Source organism: Zonotrichia albicollis, chromosome 16 (assembly GCF_047830755.1).
Source record: "Zonotrichia albicollis isolate bZonAlb1 chromosome 16, bZonAlb1.hap1, whole genome shotgun sequence".
In the NCBI taxonomy this organism is placed as follows: Eukaryota; Metazoa; Chordata; class Aves; order Passeriformes; family Passerellidae; genus Zonotrichia; species Zonotrichia albicollis.
In genome coordinates, this window is record NC_133834.1 from 5,627,577 (window position 1) to 5,648,734 (window position 21,158).

Sequence of the window (21,158 nt, forward strand, 5' to 3'; positions counted from 1 at the left end):
AAACCTTTTCTCCCTTCCCCCAGTTCCTGATGAGGTTACATCATCTCCTTGTGCTAAAAATAGCCTTTGGGGTGGGAGAGAAGCTGCAGCTCCACCTGCCCTTTGTTTGGGGCTGCAGCACCAGCCCCGGGCAGCCCCTGCCAGTGTCCAGGTGTCTGAATGTCCGAGTGTCCGAGTGTCAGGGTGTCTGTCTGGGTGTCCAGATGTCCAAGACTGGAGCAGATCCACCAGCTCATGTCACTGATGTTGCAATGGCAGCTCGGTTTGTAAATGGGCCACAAGTGCTCTGCTAAACAAAATCAGTTTCTAATCCTCACTGTCTGCTTGGAGTTTGGGGCAGTGCTGGAATCTCTGGAGGGATTGTGATGTTGGTGCTCCTGTACCCAAACCCTGTGTTTAGGGCAGTGCTGGAATCTCTGCAGAGCAGTTTGATGTTGATGTTCCTGTACCCAAATCTGAGCCCTGGCCCTGGAGGTATTTCTGCTGAGGGCAGTGAGGTTTGAAATGTCACTGTATAAACACCAGCTCACGTTGGACTCTGAACACCACAGTAAAAGCTTTAGTGCCACATAATGCTGTGAATTTATAAATTGAAAATTCCTGAAAGCCCTGGCTGTGTTAGGTGTCTTTAAAGTGAATGCTATTGTGCAAATAAAGAGTTTATTTTCTCCTCATTCTGCTTTTTTGCTGGCATGTTCCCTGCAATGCCAGTGACTTGCCTCCTGATTTACACCATATATAGAAATGTAGAAAAAGCCTAATTATAATTGGCTCTTCTAACATTTTGAGTTGAACTTCTGAAAATACTGGCTGCATCTTGATCCAAAGGTCTGAGATTTTCAGAAGTTTCTGTGAGTGTAAATCTCTATTTAACCTCAATGCAGATGTGGCTGATGGGCAAACAGCTGTCAAAAGCTTTAGCCAGCCTTGATCTTAGTCTGTAGAGAGGAATTTTCAATATAGAGAAATAAGTTAATTTATTTCTACTTAATAACCTCCAAAAGAAGTTGCTGCTTGGCTCTGACTGCTTTTTAATGTCACTGTTATCTGATGCTAGTTATAAAATGGATTAAATTCTCTTCTGATGCTTGAAAGGCTCAAGCATTAGAGCAGGGCTTTGAGAGGAGTTCCCTGATTTTCTGCTCTGCCCCTCACTGATGGGAAGCTCTTGTTTTTGTGGCTCAGGGCATCAGGAAGATGTGGCTGTCACAGGATCTGTGGAGCATCCCTCACTGTGGGATGCTTTTTTGTGCTGTCTTAGCCTCTCTTTCCAATCCCTCTAAGAAGATTCCTCATAGACCTAGAGATGGAAATAAAAAAGTAATAGCAGCATGGTTAAAAAACAGCAAAAATCTGATATTTTGTGGAGAATTCATGTTGGCTTTTGCAAAGCAGGTGTGGGCATGGAGGGGGAGATGTTTTGTGGCAGGGAAACATGGCACCAGTTCCCTGCAGTGCATCTTGGTGTGCTGGGATTGCATCAGTGCTGCCTGCTGTTAAATCCCCATTTCCAGTAAATTCCCAGCAGTTGATCCCAGTATTTGGCTGAACCAAAGCTCCAGGTTTGGCTCTCTCTGGATTTCAGCAGAACCCTGTCACAAATCTCTGCCCCGAGTGCTGCCCTGGCTGCAGGGTCCCAAGGCCTGGCTGCATTTCCCTGCTCCCAGCTGGCACCAGGAGCAGCTCCTGGGCTGGGCAGGGGCACTCAGGGCAGCTGGAGGAGGGCTGAGCTCTGGGCAGGCTGATTTGGGCTGAATGAGCAGCACAGGGCTCAGGGATGCTGCACCTCTGGCATGGACCCCTGCCCAGTCTCAGTGCCCCAGGGGATGCAGTGATTTGGCATCACAGCCAGGCAGGGATTGCATCAGGGAATTTATTTTCTTGGCTGGGTTCTGCAGCCTGCTGTGAGCTTGGGGCTGGGCAGGTTCTGCTGGTGCTTCTCCTTGTGGTCACAGGAGCAGTGGGGAGCAGGCAGGGAGGGATGCAGGATGTCAGGCTAAGGGGCAGCAGGGCTCTGGTCCTCTCCAGAAAGGATGCAGCCTCCACTGTTGGCTTTTTAAAGGAACATTTTAGCATTTCAAGGATGCCCAAGAGCATTTTGGTTGTTGTTTTGCTCTGAGTGCTGGACAGATGCCCCCCAAAGCAGCCCCTGTGCAGAGGTTTCCATCAGAGGGCTGGGCTGGGAGTGCCTGGTGGGAACTGCAGACCCTGCAGCTCTCCCAGGCCAGCCCAAGGTCACTGCAGGCTGCTGTGCTGCTGTCAGGAGTGGGTTAAAGCACGAGCATCCCTCCAGGGAGCAACCTTGCCTGGCACAGAAACTCCTCCTGCTGCTGCCCAGCCACAGAGCAGCTTCTGTTCTCCAGCCCTGACATCAGCCTGGCTGGGATGTGAGTCACGCTGGGAGCCAGGCCCGGGGAGCTGCTGCCCCTTCCCACAGCCCCTCTGGGAGGTGGAGCCCCCCGTGGTGGGTCTGAGCCCCTCAGGGTGGTCTGAGCCTCTATGGATGGGTCTGAGCCCCCCTGCTCCCCCCTCACCTGTGCAGCACCTGGGGTGTGTCAGGTGTGACCTTGGCAGCCCCAGGAGCAGGGCAGGACCCCAGTGTTTTTGGTGTTTTTTTTTCCCCAAAAACCTTTTGTCTAATAGGGAGGAAGAGTTTAGGATGAAAGGCTCTGGAGAAAGATTGAAATGGTTGAAGGAGGAAGGTTTCCAGAGCAGTGTGTTCAGCTGAAGCAGAGGGGACCCCAGTGCTGATGCTCAGTCTCCTTTCCATGTCCTCCCAGTGTAATCCTTTATGCATTTAACATCACACAACTCCATGTCAGGACTTGCTCCAAGAAACCTCTCCCCATCCTCTCCTTGGGGCTTTGAGGGAATTGTAGTCATTGCTTTAAAACAAATGATTGCTTCTTCTTCTTCTGCCCTGGTGTGCCACAGCAGGTGGATGGGGGCAGATGCTCTGCAGGGCACTTCTGCTCTCTGCAGCCTCACCCAGAGCACAGCAAAAACTCCCACAGTGAGTGAACAAACATTGAACCAAACTGCCTTGGAGGGAAATGGATCCATTTGGAAAAACCCACTCAGGTGACCAGGAGCAGATCTAAGCTCAGCCAGGCTGGCAGCACCACTGCAGCATCCCCAGGGGATTGGGGAGGGCTCTCCTGCCTGGGGTTGGTCCTAGCCTTGCTCCCTGACAGCAAATTCACAACACAAATGGTGTAAACACCAAAGAGGGCTTTGCTGCAGTACAGACAGGGCACATCCAAGGGCTGTTTAACAAACTGAACTCAGGAGGAGGATGCAGGGGGAGACGACAGCCTGGTTTGTCTCACCATTATATTTTCTCATGCAAGGGGAGCAGGGCTGTGGCAGGGACTCACTCCCATTCCTGAAGTGCTGACATTTCCACAGCACTGGCATCATATGAGCAGGAGCTGGAGGAGCCTTTCAGTGCCTTTCGGTGCTGATTCAGAGCTGGTGCAGCCCCTCTGAAGGAGCACTGCCGCCTCCTGGGGCTCTGTGGGAATCAGGGGAAGATGCTGCACCACCTCCCAGCCTTGATAAGGATACAGAGTCACCACCAAAAGGCAAAGGAGAGGGCTCCACATGCAAAAGCTTGTCTTTTAGAGTTAAATTTGGTGCATTTTTATTTTTTTTCTGTCTCTCTGAGCTATGGCAAGAGGCCAGCGACTGCTGTTATGCTTTCCAGGAAATCCATGAACATTGCAGTGACAAAGTGATGGGGCGGTGATGGATCTTACAGATAGCTGCTGTAGAAAGAAAAACATCTAGCAAAGAGAAAAGCTCTGATGTCTTCAACTCCCCTAAAGCAGAAAAGCATTTAGGCAGCCAAAAATTGCAGGTGAGAACCTGTGGGTCTGAACTTAGGGGAGGAGGAGCAGCCAGCCCTGGGAGGAGGGAGCACCACTGCGAGCTAAAGCTGGATGCTCACAGCTAGTTTAGGATCCAGCTGTAATTTTAACAGCTGGTTCTGTCAGGCTGCCTTCAGCACAGCTCTGATCCAAGCCTCCATAATTAGCCAAGGAGCAGCAGCTCTCCTGCAAGAGAGGCAGCAGCGATGCTCAAGGCAGGGGAGGCAGAGCAGGGTGGGTGTGAGCCTTGCTGAAAGGTACAAGGGCTGCCCCATGAAATTTTAAATAGTTGGGGGTTATTTTTTGGTTTTTTTTTTTTTTTTGTTCTTCATCTAATTGTTTTGTGCAAAAATTTTTTGTTAGGGTTTTTTTTTTCCCCACTCAAAAAAGCAAACCTAAGAAATGTTGTTTCATTTTGTGTCATCCTGCAACAGAAATATTTACATTTATCAGCTCAAATCAAAAGCATTGAATTTGTGGTTGGTTGAATGTGCTGAACTAGAGCAGTTTCTGGTGGTGAGGTGCTCTGAGCCCCTCCAGGCCAAATGTGCTGCCTTTGTTTTGGGCTGGGCTCTGGTGCTCCCTGGGGATGCCCTGAGGGGTTCCCAGGAGAGCCAGTCCAGCTGGAGAGGACAGACTATGAGATCCATAAATGTGTGAAACACCCCAATATAATTATCATGACTCAATCCTGTCCTTGAGCTTTCCCTGTTTGAGGTCAACCAGCTTGAATTAGTGTATTTTGATATTGCTCAGGCTGCCTGTTCCTGTAACCTTGAGTTTTTGCAGTCAATAAATGGACCTAAACCAACTGGAGACAGCTGAAGGGAGGTACAGGGCTTTGTTCTCCATGTCTTGGATGATAAACATTTAAGGAAAGACTAGGAGAACCATCCCTTTGTATTTTCTGCACTTTATGAGGGTAGTTCTTGGTGCTCCAGGTGTTTCTCAGTGATTTTATATATGCACATTTCACATTCCCTGGGTAATGACACAGGACCAAAAGCTGGGGCATCTTTCTTCCACTAATGAGAAGGGAGCGGCCAGGAAGCAATAGGATAACAAAGAGCATGGGAAAGGCTGTTTTCATGGCAACTCATGGTAGCTTAATTCGATTTCTGCTACAGAAAGATCTGTTTCACTCTGGAGACCTGGGCAGGGCTGGGCAGTTTCTGCCTCTCACCAGATAAAGAACATTCTCCAGGGTGAGGTCATGTCTTTTTCTGGAGTTTGCCAGAGATGCAGCTGAGTTAGATCAGCCTCAGCTCTGAACCAGAGCATTTGCTGATGCTTCTTCCTGGCCCACACCCACCTGCATTTTCCCCCTGTAGTGAACTCATCTGAGTTTTCACCTTGAAATCCCTGGTGCTGCAGTGGAGGAATTGTCCACACCCCACTTCTTGCACTGAAATGGGGCAGGGAGGTGCCTCCCCAGCTAAACGGGACTGGTTTACTGGTTTTACAAATGCTGCTGCTGCTGAGGTGCAGCCACAGCAGCCACCTCCAGCCTGATAACCAGCGCAGCCCCTGAGGGACACAGGCATGGCAGTAACAAACAGCATATCCCAAAATACCTAAAAGACAACGAGGCTGCTCAGCAGGGAGTGAATTTCAAGCTTTCATGCATGGCAGAGGGTGGAAGAAAATTTTAGCCTGGCTAAGTCAGTGGGAATTTTGGTCGGTGATTTATTGGGACAGAATTTAGCTTTGATTTATATAATTCTAGCAGTTCATTAAGTGGGATTATGCTGCTCCGGGGAATAGGAAGTGATAGTTCTGGAAAAATCAAGGTATGCAAATGTCCTTGTGCAACCTGGAGGTTGTGGCTGTGCCAAATGCTCCTTCCCTGACAGCACAGCTGCCAGAGCATCGTGTACCAGCTGATTTCTGGGACAGCTGGAACACCAGCAGCCAGGGCAGAAATGAGTCCTACATTAAAAAATTTTCCTTTCCTGTGTGAAGTTTTCACTGTAAACGCATTGAACACTCAATAAAAGACATTCAGGAGCCAAGAGCAGCACTGCAGCAGATCTGCTCGAAGCCATTTGGATTTCTGTTCAAAGGAGAGAAAGAGGAGTGCCAGGTGTGAGAATGGCTTTCCATGATTTGTGACTGTGTGGACGTGCTTTATTCCTGTGTGGGGGAATGCTTTTTTCCAGGATGCCCCAGAACACAGAGTCCTACACTCATCTAAAGTCTGTGGTGAACTTCTCTGCTGACTCCTCTCCAGCCCTGCTGGGGGTTTAAATTCATCTCATCCTTGCTTGGACTGATCTGTGTGAGCAGCTGAGCTTTTATTTATTGGTGTGGGGAACAGATCCACCAAAAGCTCTTCAGGCTCAGAGGCTGTTTTAGCCTGACCCCTAGGTGTGGTTTGAGGATGCCTGTGTGAAATCCAGACCCGCAGGTGGCTCCTGGTGCTCTGGAGGCGTTTGAGCAGCTTCAGGTTGGTGAATCCCTGTTGGTGTCTGGGTTCCTTGTCCTTTTTCAGTCTCACCTCGTGGCTTTCTGCATGTGGGGCTGCAGGTGGGATCTCCCTTGTCCTGCAGAGGCAGGACCAGCTCTGTGTGGGCATCCCTGGGGATGGTGGTGTGGGATGGTGGCGGAGCTCCTCCATGGGGAGGGAAGGCTGGGGGACATCTGAGCAGTAACTCAGTGTCTGCAGTGATGATTTTTTGGAGTGTTTATGTCTCACCCACAGAGAATCCTTGCCCTCTGGTTTGGGAGTGGTTTGGCTCTCAGGATTGAGCTCCTGAGGTGAGCTGCTGCAGGATTATTGTGAGTTAGTGCCACATGCCTGCCTTTAACCCTGGCTTTGCAGCTGGATCAGGCTTTGAGTGCACTCACTGCTGCCAAACAGGCTGAACATCACACTGGGAGCCTCCCACCTTCTATTATGAAAGACTGGCTTCAAAAGAGCAAAACCTGAAGGTTATTTACCTGGAACAGGATTTTTTTCCTCCAAGCAGCAGCAGCTCCCAGGTGGGTGTTGCAGGGATGCCACTGGAAGAGGAAGCATTTGATTTCCAAGTAAAATTAGATTCCACATTCAATTCTCAGCAGTGTAAGCGCAAGGCTTCCAGTAAAGACATTTTCTGTAGCAGGGGGTTGTAACATCTCCCAGCAGATACAATCAAATTGTGCTTGCAGCAGGCAGCTGTGGCCTTATCTTCAATATGTAAACACTTGCTCAATAATTAGGTTAGCGCGGAAGTTGTACTGTATCGATGGTCAATTATAAGATAAACTGATAAAAGGGAGGATGTGGCTGTCTTCTGAATTAAACCTGAAATGCCTGCAGCAGTCAGGTGAAGACTTGAGAATTGCATAATTTGTGTTTTCTCCTCATACTTGTTCCCACGCAGCGTTTTCAGAGGAGGTGAGCGCTCGCTGGGGGATCAATATCGCTCCACAAAAGCAGATTTTCTCTCTGATGAGTGTCCTTTGCACCATCTCACCCTGCAGTTGCTTGCCTAGTGGCTGCCACCCCTTGCTGCCCTGATTTCCCATTTTTTACTGCACTGATGGCTTCCCAAGCTCTGCAGAGGCTCCTGTGTGTCCTGGTCCTGCTGCTCTCAGTGGCACCAGGGGCAGGGTGATCCCATCTGAGATCCTGAGATTTCTGTGATCCCACCTGAGATCCCACCTGAGGTCTCTGTGATCCCACCTGAGGTCCCTCCCAGAGGATGAATGGCTGTGCTGATGCCTTTGTCACCTGAGAGCTGCTCCGTGGGGAATCTAACATGTGATTAAAGGAACCAGTTAAAAACAGCTTAGGAAGCTGGATTAGGTGCATGATCTCTTATTGTGGCTCCTTTTAGCTGACAGCCCGCTCAAAGAAGGGGGGTCTGGATTACATGGAGAAGTATCAGACTTGACAGGAGTGTTTTCTGACTGTTCGGCTTAGTGGTGTCATGTACAATTTTAATCTGATTTAAATAGTGGCAAACATCACAGGCTTAATGGATTTCAGCTTTATTATTGGGGCTTTGCTGAGGAGCAGTTTGGATTTTCAGCTGTGAGCCACCAGTGCAAGTGTGCTCACGATTAAGTGGGGCTGGAAGCCCGGGGATGGACCTTGCATTTCAATGCCCCATGCCTGTGTGGGGACACAGAGCTGTCCTTTCTGTCAGCCTCAGGACCACAATGTGTAATTGAGCTCAGCCCCATGATCCTTCCACAGAAATGGTGCATTTGGCTCCATTTTCCACACTGATCCCAGCAGCTGGGGAGCACCTCCTTCCATTACAAAATCAAGGTGACAATATCTTGTAGAGATCTGGAGAATTGGTTTTCCATGCTTGGCTTCAGCCTTGGAGTTGTTCCTCACATGATCTAAAATGATCTCTGTGCTGTGCTTTAGGTGTCGTGGGTTGTTCTTGACCTTCCCATGGTGAGGCTTTGTCTGGTCTCTGCTGGGCCAGTTTGGGGTGATTTGTCTGGAGGAGAAAGTCCCTGAGGACACTGACACCTGCCTTTCTACAGAGATGTGGTCCTGCCTCCACAATGAGTCTTTTGGGGTGGTTTTTTTGGGGTGGGAGAAGATGCTGTGGAAGAAATCAATATTGAAGGTGGTTTTGTAAAACAGTGTTGGCTTTGCTCAGAGGACTGGATCTGACTATCAGAGGCAAGTTACCATTTCAGGACCTGCTGGTCACTGAGGTCTGGTCAACTGCTTGGTGCTCTGGGCCCTGCATGAGCAGAAAAAGTAGGAAAAAGGGAACATCAGCCACTGCAAGTTCTCCTTTTATCAGTAAAGAGAAGTGTGTGTTCCTAATCCCTTTCTGTGCCACCTCACACCACCGACCTGAGGTTTCATCTCCTTCCAGCCCTGAGCTGAGCACTGGTGAGGATGTTTTCCCTCAGAAAGCCAAGGAGATGTCTGCACAACGTTATCTGAATCATCCACTAAATCCTGGCTTTCTGTCTGCTCTAGCCATTCAAGCACTAATTGCCTTTGATTAAGTCAATCGTTGGCAGAGTGAGTGGGTTAATTGGGTATTGTGGAAGCAATCAATCTCATCAGCTGCTTGCATCCATAGCTGAAGTGACAATGCAGTGGGACAATAATTGTTTTATGAGCTCCTGGAAGGCAGCAGAGGCAGACTGGATGACAACATGAAACCCTTCTCTGCGAAATGGCCTTTTGGAAAGGTAATTTGGATGCTAAGTGCTCATTAGGAGAGGGCTGATTGATCAGGAGCTGGGAAATGTGCCTCTAACACGTGTATGCACCAGAAAACGGTGTGGGTGTCAGGGTGCTGCACTTGGGAGCTCCTGGGCTCTTTGGCCTGGCTGGATGAGCTGTGAGGAGGATGTGGTGTCCTAAATGGGGAGGAAAAGTTGTCTTGAGGGAGATGGAGGGAGATCATTCCCTTCTCAGCCGTCACCCACCCTGCCTTAGGAGCACCAAGCACTGACCTCTCAGGGCTCCTGGGGGCTGCAGCATCACTGAGCCTCATTTTCTGCTTGCTGAGGCTGTAATTTCCAAAGAACTGAACTGTGCACGGGCAGCAGCAGCTCCTGGTGCCTCCTGACCTGGCCAGTGCAGGAGGGGAAGGATTTCCATCTCAGCATCAGGTGCCTCCTGCCATGGGGATGCTGAGACACCTCCAGCGTGGCTGTGCCTGCACTGCTCACTGTGGGACCTGCAGGAAATGCATTATCCAGAGATGGATTATTGCAGGGAACTTCTGAGCTCCTCAAACAGGCAAAAAAAAAAATCAGGCAAAAAGAGCAATCTGCTGGTGCTGTGCAGGGGAGCAGGGTGAAAGCTCTGAGGGATTTGAGGACCTGGACCCTGCTTGCATCTGGGGGATTGGGGCAAAGAGTGATGTTTTCATTCCATGAGCAAACTTCATATTCCTTGGTTTATGACTTTTATTGGAATGCAAATTCTCAAAGTATGCAAGTTGAATTCATTGAAATGTCTTGCTTTGATGGTGGTTGAGTGCTGCAGGAAGAAATGTTAAAACCTAGAGCAGTCAAACCATTTACACTGGCATGGCTAAACAAGAGGTGCACAGTTGTTTTTGCAACCCTATTCAAAGTCCATTCTGTAAGGAAAATACAGAATATGCCACCTTCTCCATCCAGCCCTCTCATTGTGGGCAGCAGGGTTCATTTCAGAGGAATGTCCTTCAGACTCTTTGTTCAAAAAGGAGGCTGTGACACGGGGCCAGAGGTGATGGGTGGTGTCAGGGACTCCACACTCAGCTGCTCCAGATAATGATGCAGCTCCTTAACCTCTCAGGAAAGGTGAACACACGTGTCCAGTGAGGGCCTGTCCCCTGCCCTGCCCTAATTAACACCTCCCCGTGCTAATGAGGCTGAGTGCTCAGCCCTGGCACTCACAGGAGCGGCCATGCACACCCTGCAATTTTAGCAGCACAGGGAGGGAGCTGGATTTGAATCTTCTCCAAGCTCTGAATCGGGGTCAATGCACTTCAACTGCTGAGAGGAAGGAAAATGCCTTCTGTAGGAGGAGATGCCCTGCCTGAACTCCAGGAAAATGTGATTCTCTTGGATTACATGCGCAAGTGCATTTTTTTTCCTCTTATTCAGCCCCCCATGCTTTGTCTTGCAGTGACATAAGAAGGCAAGAAACAACACAGTGGTGCATTTGTGTGTTGGATACATTCAGGTTTCTTCTGAAAGCCTGGGATCAGACCTGGTGCTACCACAGCCCTGGAAGCATCATGGAAACAAGCAGTTGTGTTGCCTCTTTCCAGGTGAAACTGTGAAATAAGGAGCCCAAGAAACCAAAGATCAGACATGGTTTTAATTCCCAGTTTTGGATGCCTTGCTTAGGATGGCAGAAGGAGAAGTCCATGCCCATTGCTTTTTGCAAACCAGTGGATCTGATTGTCCTCCTTGCAGGAGGGATTTATCTTCTCTGAGAGCAAAGGGTAAAACAGAACAAATAATTTTGGGTGCTTCCTGTAATCCACACTCTCAGAGACCAAACCCCCGTCATTAACTCAGCTCTGTAAGAGCCTCCTGAGGTGGGGAAGTAGCAATATCCCTCTTCTTTAAAATGGGGAACTTGAACCCAATGCTGGTGGAAGTCAGATGGAGAGATGGTGGCTACAGCAATGTTCTTTGTGCAAAATCCCCTCCCCTGCTTCCTCTGCAGCCCCTCAGGCAGGGAGGGCTGGCTACACTGGAGTACCCAGGGGGTGCTGCCTGCTTTGTGTGCCTGAAGGAGCTGCAGCCCCCAACCCACCTCAGCTGGCACAGGACCATGCACTGTCTCCTTTTCAGTCAGCCAGCCTGGTGCCCCTGTTTTCCTTGCCCCAGAGTTGTAGCTGTGGGGATGAGGTGGGTGTGGAGGTGGCAGTTCCTCAGTTTACCTTGGAGGACACGTACCAGGTGAGAAATGCCCACCTGGGCTGTGTGGCTGTGTCCTGTGCCATTTGCTGGCTGACTGACACTTGGTGGGGCTCTTGCAGGAGTCACAGGTTGGTGCCAGAGCAGCCTGCAGAACAAAGTGGTTGATTTTGCACCTTGGCAGGTGGCAGAAGTGATGCAGGAAACGTGGCAGCAGCAGTGCTAGCAATGTTAGCAATGTTAGTGGTGTTTCTTTATCAGTCCTGCCCAGCAGTGCTTTCTGCACTCGAGGTTGGGTGCTGGTGATCCATGGGATGGTGGCAGGAGGCTGCAGCCCTCGTTCTGTGCCTCAGGAGAGGAACAAGCGTGTTGGTGACACGGTGCTGTGTGCTCCAACACAGCAGTCAGGAGCTGTTGTAGGGCTTGTGGTCATTCAGCTCCCACCTAAGCAGAGCAGCTGCCATAGAATCAGAATGGGTTGGGTTGGGAGAGACCTTAAAGATTATCTAATTTCACCCTGTCATAGGCAGGGACACCTTCCACTATCCCAGATTGCTCCAAGCCCCATCCAGCCTGGCCTTGGACCCTTTCAGGGAAGCAGCCACAGCTTCTCTGGGCACCCTGTGACAAGGTCTCACCACCAGGTGCCTCTAAAATACAAAGCTGTTGCTGAGGTAGTGCAGCACATCAGACAAGGGAGATAGGGTTTATTTTATGTCACCCTGTTTTTTTAAGATTTTCCAAGCCTTCTGATGTTGATATTCTTGTAGTAAACTTTCTCGCACGCTTTCTGTAAATCACTCATTGTTTTGCATTCCTTTATAGAAGAGGAGAAAGTTGATGGACTGTTGGTTTGTCCAGTGTCATTGGAGAGGTGGCACTGTCACTCTTGGAAAACTTTAAATGTTAGAGTCAGAAAATAAACTTCCCTTTTCCTTCACCTTGAGAACAGCAGTGTGAGCTTGTTTTTTGGTGTCCTATAGCGACAATTTTCTGTCTCCAATGCCCTCCAGTGTGAGATCTGTTCCCTGTTGTGCCTCTGCAGTTTTGTTTTGTTTCTCAGCACCTTCTCTGGCTGCTTTCACAGCCCTGTGGATCAGGGCTTTGAGGACTCATCTTGCTGACACACAGCTCGCCCGGGGAGCCTGTGTGGGTTCATGCTGGGTGCAAGGGCTGCTCATGGTGGTTTGCACTGATGGGTGCTGACAGGGTGCAGGTTTGGGCAGAGCAGAGGAGCAGCTCCTGAGGATGCAGCCCTGGAGGGAAGAAAAAAGAAAAAGAAAAGAAGCAAGCAAAAATCAGTACCAAAGTACACTGAAATCAGCAGCTGGCTTTGTCAGAGCAGCTGGAGGGATTGGGCTGGGAGGAGACAACATGTGAGCCACAGAATGGGAGAACACTTGGTTTTGCTGGGTTTTTGTAATTCTTCCTTGAAGTGAATTTGGGTTCTGTGTTTTGACACAACAAGTTGGAAAGAGAACATCAAAATAGTGAAATGTCCAATGTGAGAGGGCAGGGAGAGCTGGGTTTTGATCCTGGCTCACAGCCTTGTCCAGGGCAGCTCAGCAAACCTCTCTGGGCCTCCCTCTCTTCATATACAACCATGATGGTGCCCACCTGCCAGGGTTAGCAATGATTTGAGATCATCTTTGGTGACACACAGAGTAATTTTATTCTCCATTCCTTAAATGCTAAAAATTCTGTGTTGTTGAGGGAAGCAGGTGCAATCAGGAATACCTGCAGCATCCTTCACCAACCCTGTGTTTGGCTCACCCCAGCACTGAGCTGCAATAATGCATAGGGAACCTCTCCTTGGTGTCAGAGGGGAGATGTCTGAAGCAGAAGCTGCTGGCAGAGAATGAGGGCAGAGGGAGAAGGGCAGGTCTGGAGGAGAAGGGCTGTTCCTCATTACAACAGCCCCACACTTGCTTTGCTGAGTTCTGAAGGCTCAGTTCTTTTCTTTATCCCAATTCTCTTTTCAAGTACAGCTCTTTATCCCTGGCTCTCAGTGACTCCTTTCTGCTGCAGGGTACAGAGAAGGATTTCTGTGGAAGAGAGGACGTGACAATGGGCAATTCTTGAGCCGAAAATTCGTGTTATCAGAGAGGGAAGGTGCTCTGAAGTACTTCAACAAAAACGATGTGAGTACCTGGGGTTGCTGTGTGCAGATGGGATTGCAGCTGTGAGAGCATCCTGGAACATGTAATTCCCAAGGGACCAGTTTATTTTACAATTTCCATGAGCACTGATCCCCAGCTGCTCCAGGACAGGAGCACCAGGCTCAGCTCACCCTCCCTTTAGTGGGGCTTGCCCTTGTTCATCCACCACAATCATGGAGAGATGTCCCCCAGGCCCATTTTCACATTCCTGCTCTGTTGCCCTTTAAAGTCCATAGGGCTTTTCTCAAACCACCAGCAAAGGAGTTTCTCTCAGCTCTGGCTCTGCATCATCCAACGAACGTGGGTTTCATATTGATGAAATCTTGTGATGAAGGTGTCGCCATCTGAATCCTCCTTTGCATGCCATGGCATGGCATGCAGTCCAGAGGGAAAGCTCCCTGGTTTCCTATTCCAGTGTCAAGCAGAGTCAGCAGCCAGTGGCTCACCTGACAGGATGGGAGAGGGGGGGACATGGACATAGACATGGTGCTTCCCAGCCGGTCTGTTGTTGGCAAAGGGGGTAATCCTCCATCTTTTGGGACAAGGATGAGCTATCTGTCGGTGCTGGAGAGTCACAAAGCACCCTGGCCTGTTAGTTAGCTGTCTCTTTTTGTATCCCTGCTGGATTTTGCAGAAGGACAGAGCATTTTTCCAGACTGGCATTGACACCCGAGCAGAGTCTCGGATCTCTCATCACCAGGGAGTTTTGTGGGCTGGCATTCAGGTGCTTTTAGCTAATGCCCTCAAATAGGCCTTTTTTTCTGACCAAGTGAACTGTTTTTTGGTTTGAAAGCCACTTCTCAGGTGTTTGCTCACCCAACTGTGTTTTCCAGGCAAAAGAACCCAAAGCAATTATGAAGATCGAGCACCTAAACGCCACTTTCCAGCCTGCCAAAATTGGGAACCCACACGGGCTGCAGATCACTTACTTGAAGGACAATAGCACAAGGAACATCTTTGTCTATCATGAAGATGGCAAGGTGAGGCCCTGGAGGTAATGAGGAGGTTTGGGAGCCAGCCTGTGGCACACCAGGCTCCAGCCAAGCTGGGATGTCTTGGAGGGTGGAAGGGCTACAAGATGCACAGCCAGCTTTGAGTGTTTGTCCTGTTCTTCCAAGCACAGAGAGTGGCAAACTGTTCTAAGTAAACAGATGCAAATGGCAGGAATTGGAGATTTCTTGCCCCTTGGAGTAGAGGATTTTTCAAGGCAGGCTCCTTGGTGCCCAGAGATGGAGAAAGGGTGGATGGAGCACTGGAAGATGAGGGGACTCAGCCCAAAGACTTGCAAAAGGGGAGCAAGCTGGAATGTAGGGGAAGCAGGGAACTGTTGTGGTTCTGCCTGTCTCATGCTTCATAAAATGCAGATATTCATGTTTGTGTTGAAGTAAATCCCCTTGTTCAGGTGTCTCTGAAGGGAGGTGTGAAGGAGAGGACCCATGGGTCTGGGATGATCCAAGTGCTTTTCAGCAGATGCTTCTTTAGCCCAGCCCATGTCACTGGAGCTGCTCTCAGGTACCTCCTGCTGCAGTTTGAGCCAGACTAATGAGCAGCAGCTCTTCAGTGGCAAAATTGCATCTCACTGTTGTGTCAGAGTCTGAGGTTTGCTGGGCTTTGGTGGTTTGCACAGCCATGCTGTGAGGGCACACTCAGGACTCTGGGGTTTGGGTTTGGCTGCTGAGGTTTCAGCTGGGGGCTGCTGGAAGGAGCTGCCTCTGGTCCCACGCAGGGCAGGATTTGCTCTGATGAAATCTGATCATGACCCTGCTCAATTCCTTCCAACTTCCCTGAATTGGGTCTGTCTCCTTGGCTGCACAAGGGCTGCATGAAGATGAACTCCCTGGGGTGAACTGCTGGGGTAAACTGCTGCCCTTTGGGGCTGGAGGCTGCCCTGGGACGCCCCTGTGCTCTCCTGCTGCCCTTGGCTCCCTCTTGGGCTCCCCCAGCAGCCCCAGTGTGTCCTCCTGGACCCCAGAGGGGCTGCCTCTCCCTGCTCTGAGGTGGGGGAGCCTCATTTAGGCTCCTTCTTACATTTCGTAGAGTCACAGAATGGTTTGGGTGGGAAAGGACCTTAAAGCTCATCTCCTTCCACCCTTCCCATGGGCAGGACACCTTTCACCATCCCAGGCTGCTCCAAGCCCCGTCCAGCCTGGCCTTGGACACTGCCAGGGTTGGGGCAGCCTCAGCTGCTCTGGGAAAACCTGTGCCAGGGCCTCCCCACCCTCACAGGAAAGAATTTGGTCAAACCTCATTTGTGTCAATGGATTATCAATATTCCAGAAAGCAATTCACTGCTGGAAGTCAGTGAGGGTTTCAGCTTCTGCTTTTCTGCAGGGTGAAACCCTACCTCACATCATGATCACAGAGAAGACCCACAGGTAAATAAACAAATATCTGTATAACCACCCAATTGGTGGCTGTAGAAGATTTCGAAATTTTAACATCACAGCTTGTTGTTCATTAGCTCCAGCCTGGTTTGGTCATGATGAACTTCAGGAGTGAATTCTCAGTGATCCTCTTTGTGGTGCTATCTGGGGTGTCCTTAGCTGCTTAGGGTAGGAAAGCAAGTGATAAGTGAGTGAAACCTCAGACAAGTAGGTCAGAGTTTTCCAAAACACTATTTGTCTATGTCCTGTTATGTTTTGGGATTTTTTTTTCTCTCACCTTGAAGTAGCTTAACAAACCAAAGCAAAGATTTTTAATTTTTGGGAATGGCTATTTGCCACATTAGGCTATTTTTGCGATACCCCCAATTCAGCTCCTTAAAACTGAGATTTTAAAATTTCACATGAGCTTTTCCTCCTTATCCAGATAATTTCTAAAGCATAAAAAATTTAACTCTTAGAGAAGGCAAACTTCTCCTTTGATGTGGTCTTTCCTACCCCACAGCGACCTCACCTGAGAGGGTTGGGCAGTGTTTATTTTGGGATTAGGTCTGGCTCATTGAGCATGTCCCTGATCTGATGTGTGGAGCTTCACATGCATTAATGACAGCAAGGCAGCTCAGCATCCCTGTCCCTGTGCTCAGATCCCAGGCAGGGCAGCTCCTGATTCCCTTCCACCAAACCTGCCCTGGTCCCTCAGTCTCAGACCACAGTCTGAAAGCTCCCTTTAAGTGTGGAACACTTCAAATTAATGTGGCATTTCTCAGCAAAACCTTCAGAGATATACAGCACAGGCTGTTGGGTCTTACCAGAGATAAATGAATACATGAGTTTAAAAATAAGGAAATTATAGAACAATTATTTTGTAATAGCTGTTTAAATTATTAATTGTAATAATTAACAATTAACAATTATTATTGTAATAATTCTTAGTTGTTAAAAAAGTGGAGAGAGATTTTTTTTTTGCCAAGGAAAGGGAGAAGTGCCAGAGCTTCTTGGACTTCAGCATCACTGTGGCTGTCCCTAAAGGACTCACAGACACAGCTGATAGACTGGGATACAAAGATAAAGAGATGTTAAGCCACTCTTTTATCAAAACATTGAAGTTTGTAGCTGGAATTTGGGCAGGATGCAGGTGCTGCCCAGGTGTCCTGCTGGAGGGGACAGGGCTGGGTGGGCAGGTTGCACCAGCCCAGCTGGGTTTAGAGGGTCAGCTCAATGTTTCAGATGCTCTTTTGGGACTGGTTTTGCCAGTTCGGAGATGTTTAAATCCTCCCTCGGTGCTGACTGGAAGCTGCAGAGCTCTGTGCACACCTGGAACAGCAGCTGGGTGTTCCACATCCTTCGCCTGTTCACTGTGTTCTGTGTTTTTTAGGATTCCTGCTACACTGAGCTCTGTCACTGGAGCCAGAGTGACGGGAGAGACAAACCCCAGCAGGATCAGGTTATTTTGTGTGCAGGCTGCCCTCCTCACTCTGCTTTTTTCCCTCATTAACAGGAAATCGTGGATTGGTTCAATGCCATCCGGGCAGCACGCTTCCATTACCTACAAGTGGCATTCCCTGGAGCCAGTGACTCTGATGTGAGTGTTCCTGCACCATTGGCTGGGTGGGGCTATTTTTTCCCATTCTTGCTCATTTTTAGCATCCTGTTAACAAGCTGGAAGGCTTGGGGAGTGCTCCATCCTTCGGAGTGATCTGTAATTGCTGGTGAGATGGTTGTGGAGGGATGAGAGGGGCTGTGGGAGCAGCTCCAGCACTGCCACCCCTGCAGGAGCCCTGAGCACCTGGCTCAAAGGCTGTGGCTGTAATAACAAAAGCCAAAACAGAGGCTGGAAGGCAGGGAAGGTGAGGGCAGAAGGATGTCAGTGCCCTGAGCTCTCTGCAGGTCAGTGCAGCCTGGTTTATAAATGCCTGGTTTATAAATGCCTGGTTTATAAATGCCTGTGTTTTCCGGGGGCTGGAGCTGCTAATTGTGTTACCCTGAGCTAATGCAATTCCAGAGGCTGCTCTGATGTGCTGCCAGCCAGGGCTGTGTGCTGCTGCTGGGCTGTAGCATCACTGTGCTGGTGCTTGTTGATTACTCCCTGCTCCTCCTAGATTTTGAAACCTAATTGCATTTCCTGCCTTCTGCCAATTATCTGGGAGGGTGCAGTGGTGGTTCTGCCGGGTGGCTCTGTCCCTGCGCCCTGGGGAGTGTGGGAGATGCTCCTGGGGCTGCTGGCTGTGCTGGGCAGCTGCTCCAAGGTGTTTTGTGTTGTAGCCTCCTCTTCTGAGCACTGGGGAGGAGCAGGGCTGGAGCTGTGGGGCAGAGCTGTGGGGTGGGCTCAGGGCTGGAGGCAGCTCAGGGTGGGTTTTCCTTCCAGTGACCCCCCAGAACACCCAGGGACCCCCTCCATCTGACCCTGCTCTTTTCTGTCCTCTTTGCTTGCTCCAGCTGGTGCCAAAGCTTTCTAGAAACTACCTGAAGGAAGGATACATGGAGAAAACAGGGCCAAAGGTAGGATCTGAAGCATTTTTCAGCCCCTCCAAACTTAAGTCTTGCTCTGTATGGCCCCAAGAAGGGGTTGCTGGTGGGACAAACCAACCTTTGCCAGAGAGGCAAAGCCATAACTTTGTGAATGTATTTAATGCGCTTTCCTCACCTGGGAGCAAACATTAAAAAATTCCAAATCTAGATCATAAACTCAGTGTCCCTTCCTGGTAAAGCTGGCCCAGCCCCTGGCTGTGGTGACTCTGGTGGCCCAGAATTGATCTGCTCCCAGCTCCCCCAGCCCATCAGGCTGCTCCAGGTGCTTTGACACTCCTGGGCCATGTGTGGTTAGACAGAAGCTGTGCTGTTTGTGTGTGATCTGGCATTTTCTGGTTCCCCAGCAAACAGAGGGGTTCAAGAAGCGATGGTTCACCATGGATGATCGACGGCTCATGTATTTCAAAGATCCCCTGGTAAGATGAGGATGCCTGGGCTGCCTGGGGAGAATTACCTGCAATATTACTACTACTTCTAATAAAAGTAATACCAGTAATAATTACAGTAATGATCTGCAGCAAAATGCAGGCTGGTGGGAGAGCTAAGAGGGCACAACACTGTCAATGCTTGGTGGCTCTGCCTGGTGGGCAGTAACCCTGTAAATACCTAAACCACTTTAAAAGCCCTCTCCATCAGATATTCTGTATCTGGATCTTGGCTCCCTGGTGTTGGTGCTGCATTGTGGGTGCCCCTGGGTGAGGAGCAGGGCTGTGGGTGGTGCTGTTGGGGTTTGGCTGATGGGTTTGTGGCTGCCTCAGCTGTCCTGGTGCCTGGCATGCAGAGCTCCCTTCACCCTCACCCCTGCTCTGCTGTCTCCTAGGATGCCTTTGCTAGAGGGGAGGTTTTTATTGGGAGCAAGGAGAACAGCTACAAGGTGCTGGAAGGGCTCCCACCATCCACGCAGGGGAACCACTGGCAGCACGGGATCACCATCGTCACCCCGGATCGGAAATTCCTCTTCGCCTGCGAGACAGAGGACGACCAGCTGGAGTGGATCAACACCTTCCAGAAGGTTATCAGCCGGCCAATGCTGCCTCAGGAATATGCAGGTGTGTTCCTGGGGAGGGCTGGGTGCCCTGGGCTGGAGGATGGGGTGGCTGGAGGGGACTGGGGGTCAGGACATCGCTCCCTCCTGCTCTGTGTGAGGCAGCTCTTCACTGCCCAGGGGATGCAAAGGCTGTTTGGGCAGAGAGGGGCTCACCCTGGAGGAGGAGGAGGATGGTATCCTTCCCTCTTCATTGCTTCTAGTGTGATGTCCATGCTGTTGTATGGCTATAGGGGTAGCCTATAGCCATAAGCCAAGGAGCATCAGCAAGGACCCCTGTCAGGGTGCGCTTGTGCCACCACCTGCCAGTGCCTGCCTTGCTCTAACTTTATTTTCTCTGTTTTTTCCTTTCAGTGGAAGCCCATTTCAAACATAAACCTTAGCTGGGACTGGCTGGGCAGACCTGAGGAGTGAGCTTCTGTTTACAACACGACGTGGTTTTATTTGAAATGTTAAAAATAATTCATAATAACAGTAATAATAATAACAATAATAATACTTCCCTTTCCCCTCATCATTCACGTGATCATGTCGGAAGGGCGGCGGTGGAACGTCGGAGAAGATCCTGATCCAACTTGAATTTCAGCTCTGTGGCTGCTCTGTGGGGTGGGACAGGTGGCCCTGCCACCCCATCACCCCACACCCGCTTCACCAGGATGGCAGAGACTGTTGGTGGCACATCCCAGGGGCAGCTGGGACTCTTCCCCATGCTCAGGTCCCTGGTGCTGGAGCTGAACATCCCCACACTTCCAGATGGCTGCCAGTCCTTTCCAGGGGGCTGCAGGTCCCCAAGGGTGACATCCCTGTGGGATGGGAGGCAGCCTGGAAACACAGGAAAGGTGCTGTGCAAAGCAGCTGAGCCTGCCATGGTGCTGGGGTAAATGATAAATGAATTATCCCCCTGGGGACTGGAGGTGATGCTGTAGCCAGAGAGAGGCAAGTAGGATTTAGAAATAGAGGAAATGGGCATCATCTGCCTGTTAACAAAGGGCAGGGAGGAGGGGGCTGCAAGGGAGACACCAACCCACGAGGTGATGCTGGGGGAGCAGAGCTTTGGGGCCAGGCCTGTGTTTGGCTCCCTGGGTCATCCCTGTTCCATGGTCTGGGGGCTTTGCCCCATTTGGGGATCCTGGGATGGAGCTGGGGGATTGAGCATTATCTGCAGTTTTGCTGCTGGGCACCATCAAAGCCTGTCCCAGCTCACTCCCAGCAGGCACAACTCTTCTCCAGACTTGGTGGTTGCACTTTTTCCCCCAATAATCCAATTTTTTTGGTTGATTTTTCTTCTCCTGCCCAAAAAAAAAAAAAAAAAAGGCAAAAAAAAAAAAAAAGCTGCTTGAAGTGACGTTTCAGCGGTGTTGAGCACTGTAATTCCTGCAGTTAGGGCGGGCGGGCTGGGACCTGCACACCAGGTGCTGGAGTTTTAGCCCAAAATGAGATTTCCAGCGTGCCCCGGGGGCCCAGCCCCAGCCACGGACCTGTCCGACGCGTTTCCTCGGGTGGTTGTGTATCTGAGAGCATCCCATCGGCTGTGTGCATTCGTTCTGTCACTGGTAAGACAACTGTGCTACTAAATGTCATTCCAACCAATAAATTATTATTATGTCAGAGCCGTGGCTGTGTGGTGCTGGGGCAGGGCAGGGAGGTGGGGTTAAAAAGCAGCAAATGGAAACAAGGAGGGGCCAGTGCTGGCAGGGCCCCAGGGCTGTGGGACACCCTCAAAACATGTGTATTGTTTTAGCTATTATTTGTGTATGCGTATGTGTTATAGTGCATATTCTGTGTATTTTCTCTGTAATAGTTCTTTATTTGTGCACACGTACACAAGGGATAGCTGGTTCTGAGG

General features: G+C 50.1%; 1 protein-coding gene across 1 annotated transcript in view; it reads left to right on the forward strand.

Moving 5' to 3' along the window:
• ADAP1 (ArfGAP with dual PH domains 1) overlaps positions 1 to 20,920 on the forward strand; it is a 47,926-nt gene extending 27,006 nt beyond the window's left edge. Inside the window, exons 5-11 of the mRNA XM_005487373.4 lie at positions 13,227 to 13,339; positions 14,191 to 14,337; positions 17,237 to 17,320; positions 18,175 to 18,237; positions 18,612 to 18,683; positions 19,088 to 19,316; positions 19,667 to 20,920. Of these exons, the coding sequence (XP_005487430.1) occupies positions 13,227 to 13,339; positions 14,191 to 14,337; positions 17,237 to 17,320; positions 18,175 to 18,237; positions 18,612 to 18,683; positions 19,088 to 19,316; positions 19,667 to 19,695 (737 nt within the window). The 3' untranslated portion in view covers positions 19,696 to 20,920. The remainder of the gene's footprint in view (positions 1 to 13,226; positions 13,340 to 14,190; positions 14,338 to 17,236; positions 17,321 to 18,174; positions 18,238 to 18,611; positions 18,684 to 19,087; positions 19,317 to 19,666) is intronic.
• The last annotated feature ends 238 nt before the right edge of the window (positions 20,921 to 21,158 follow it).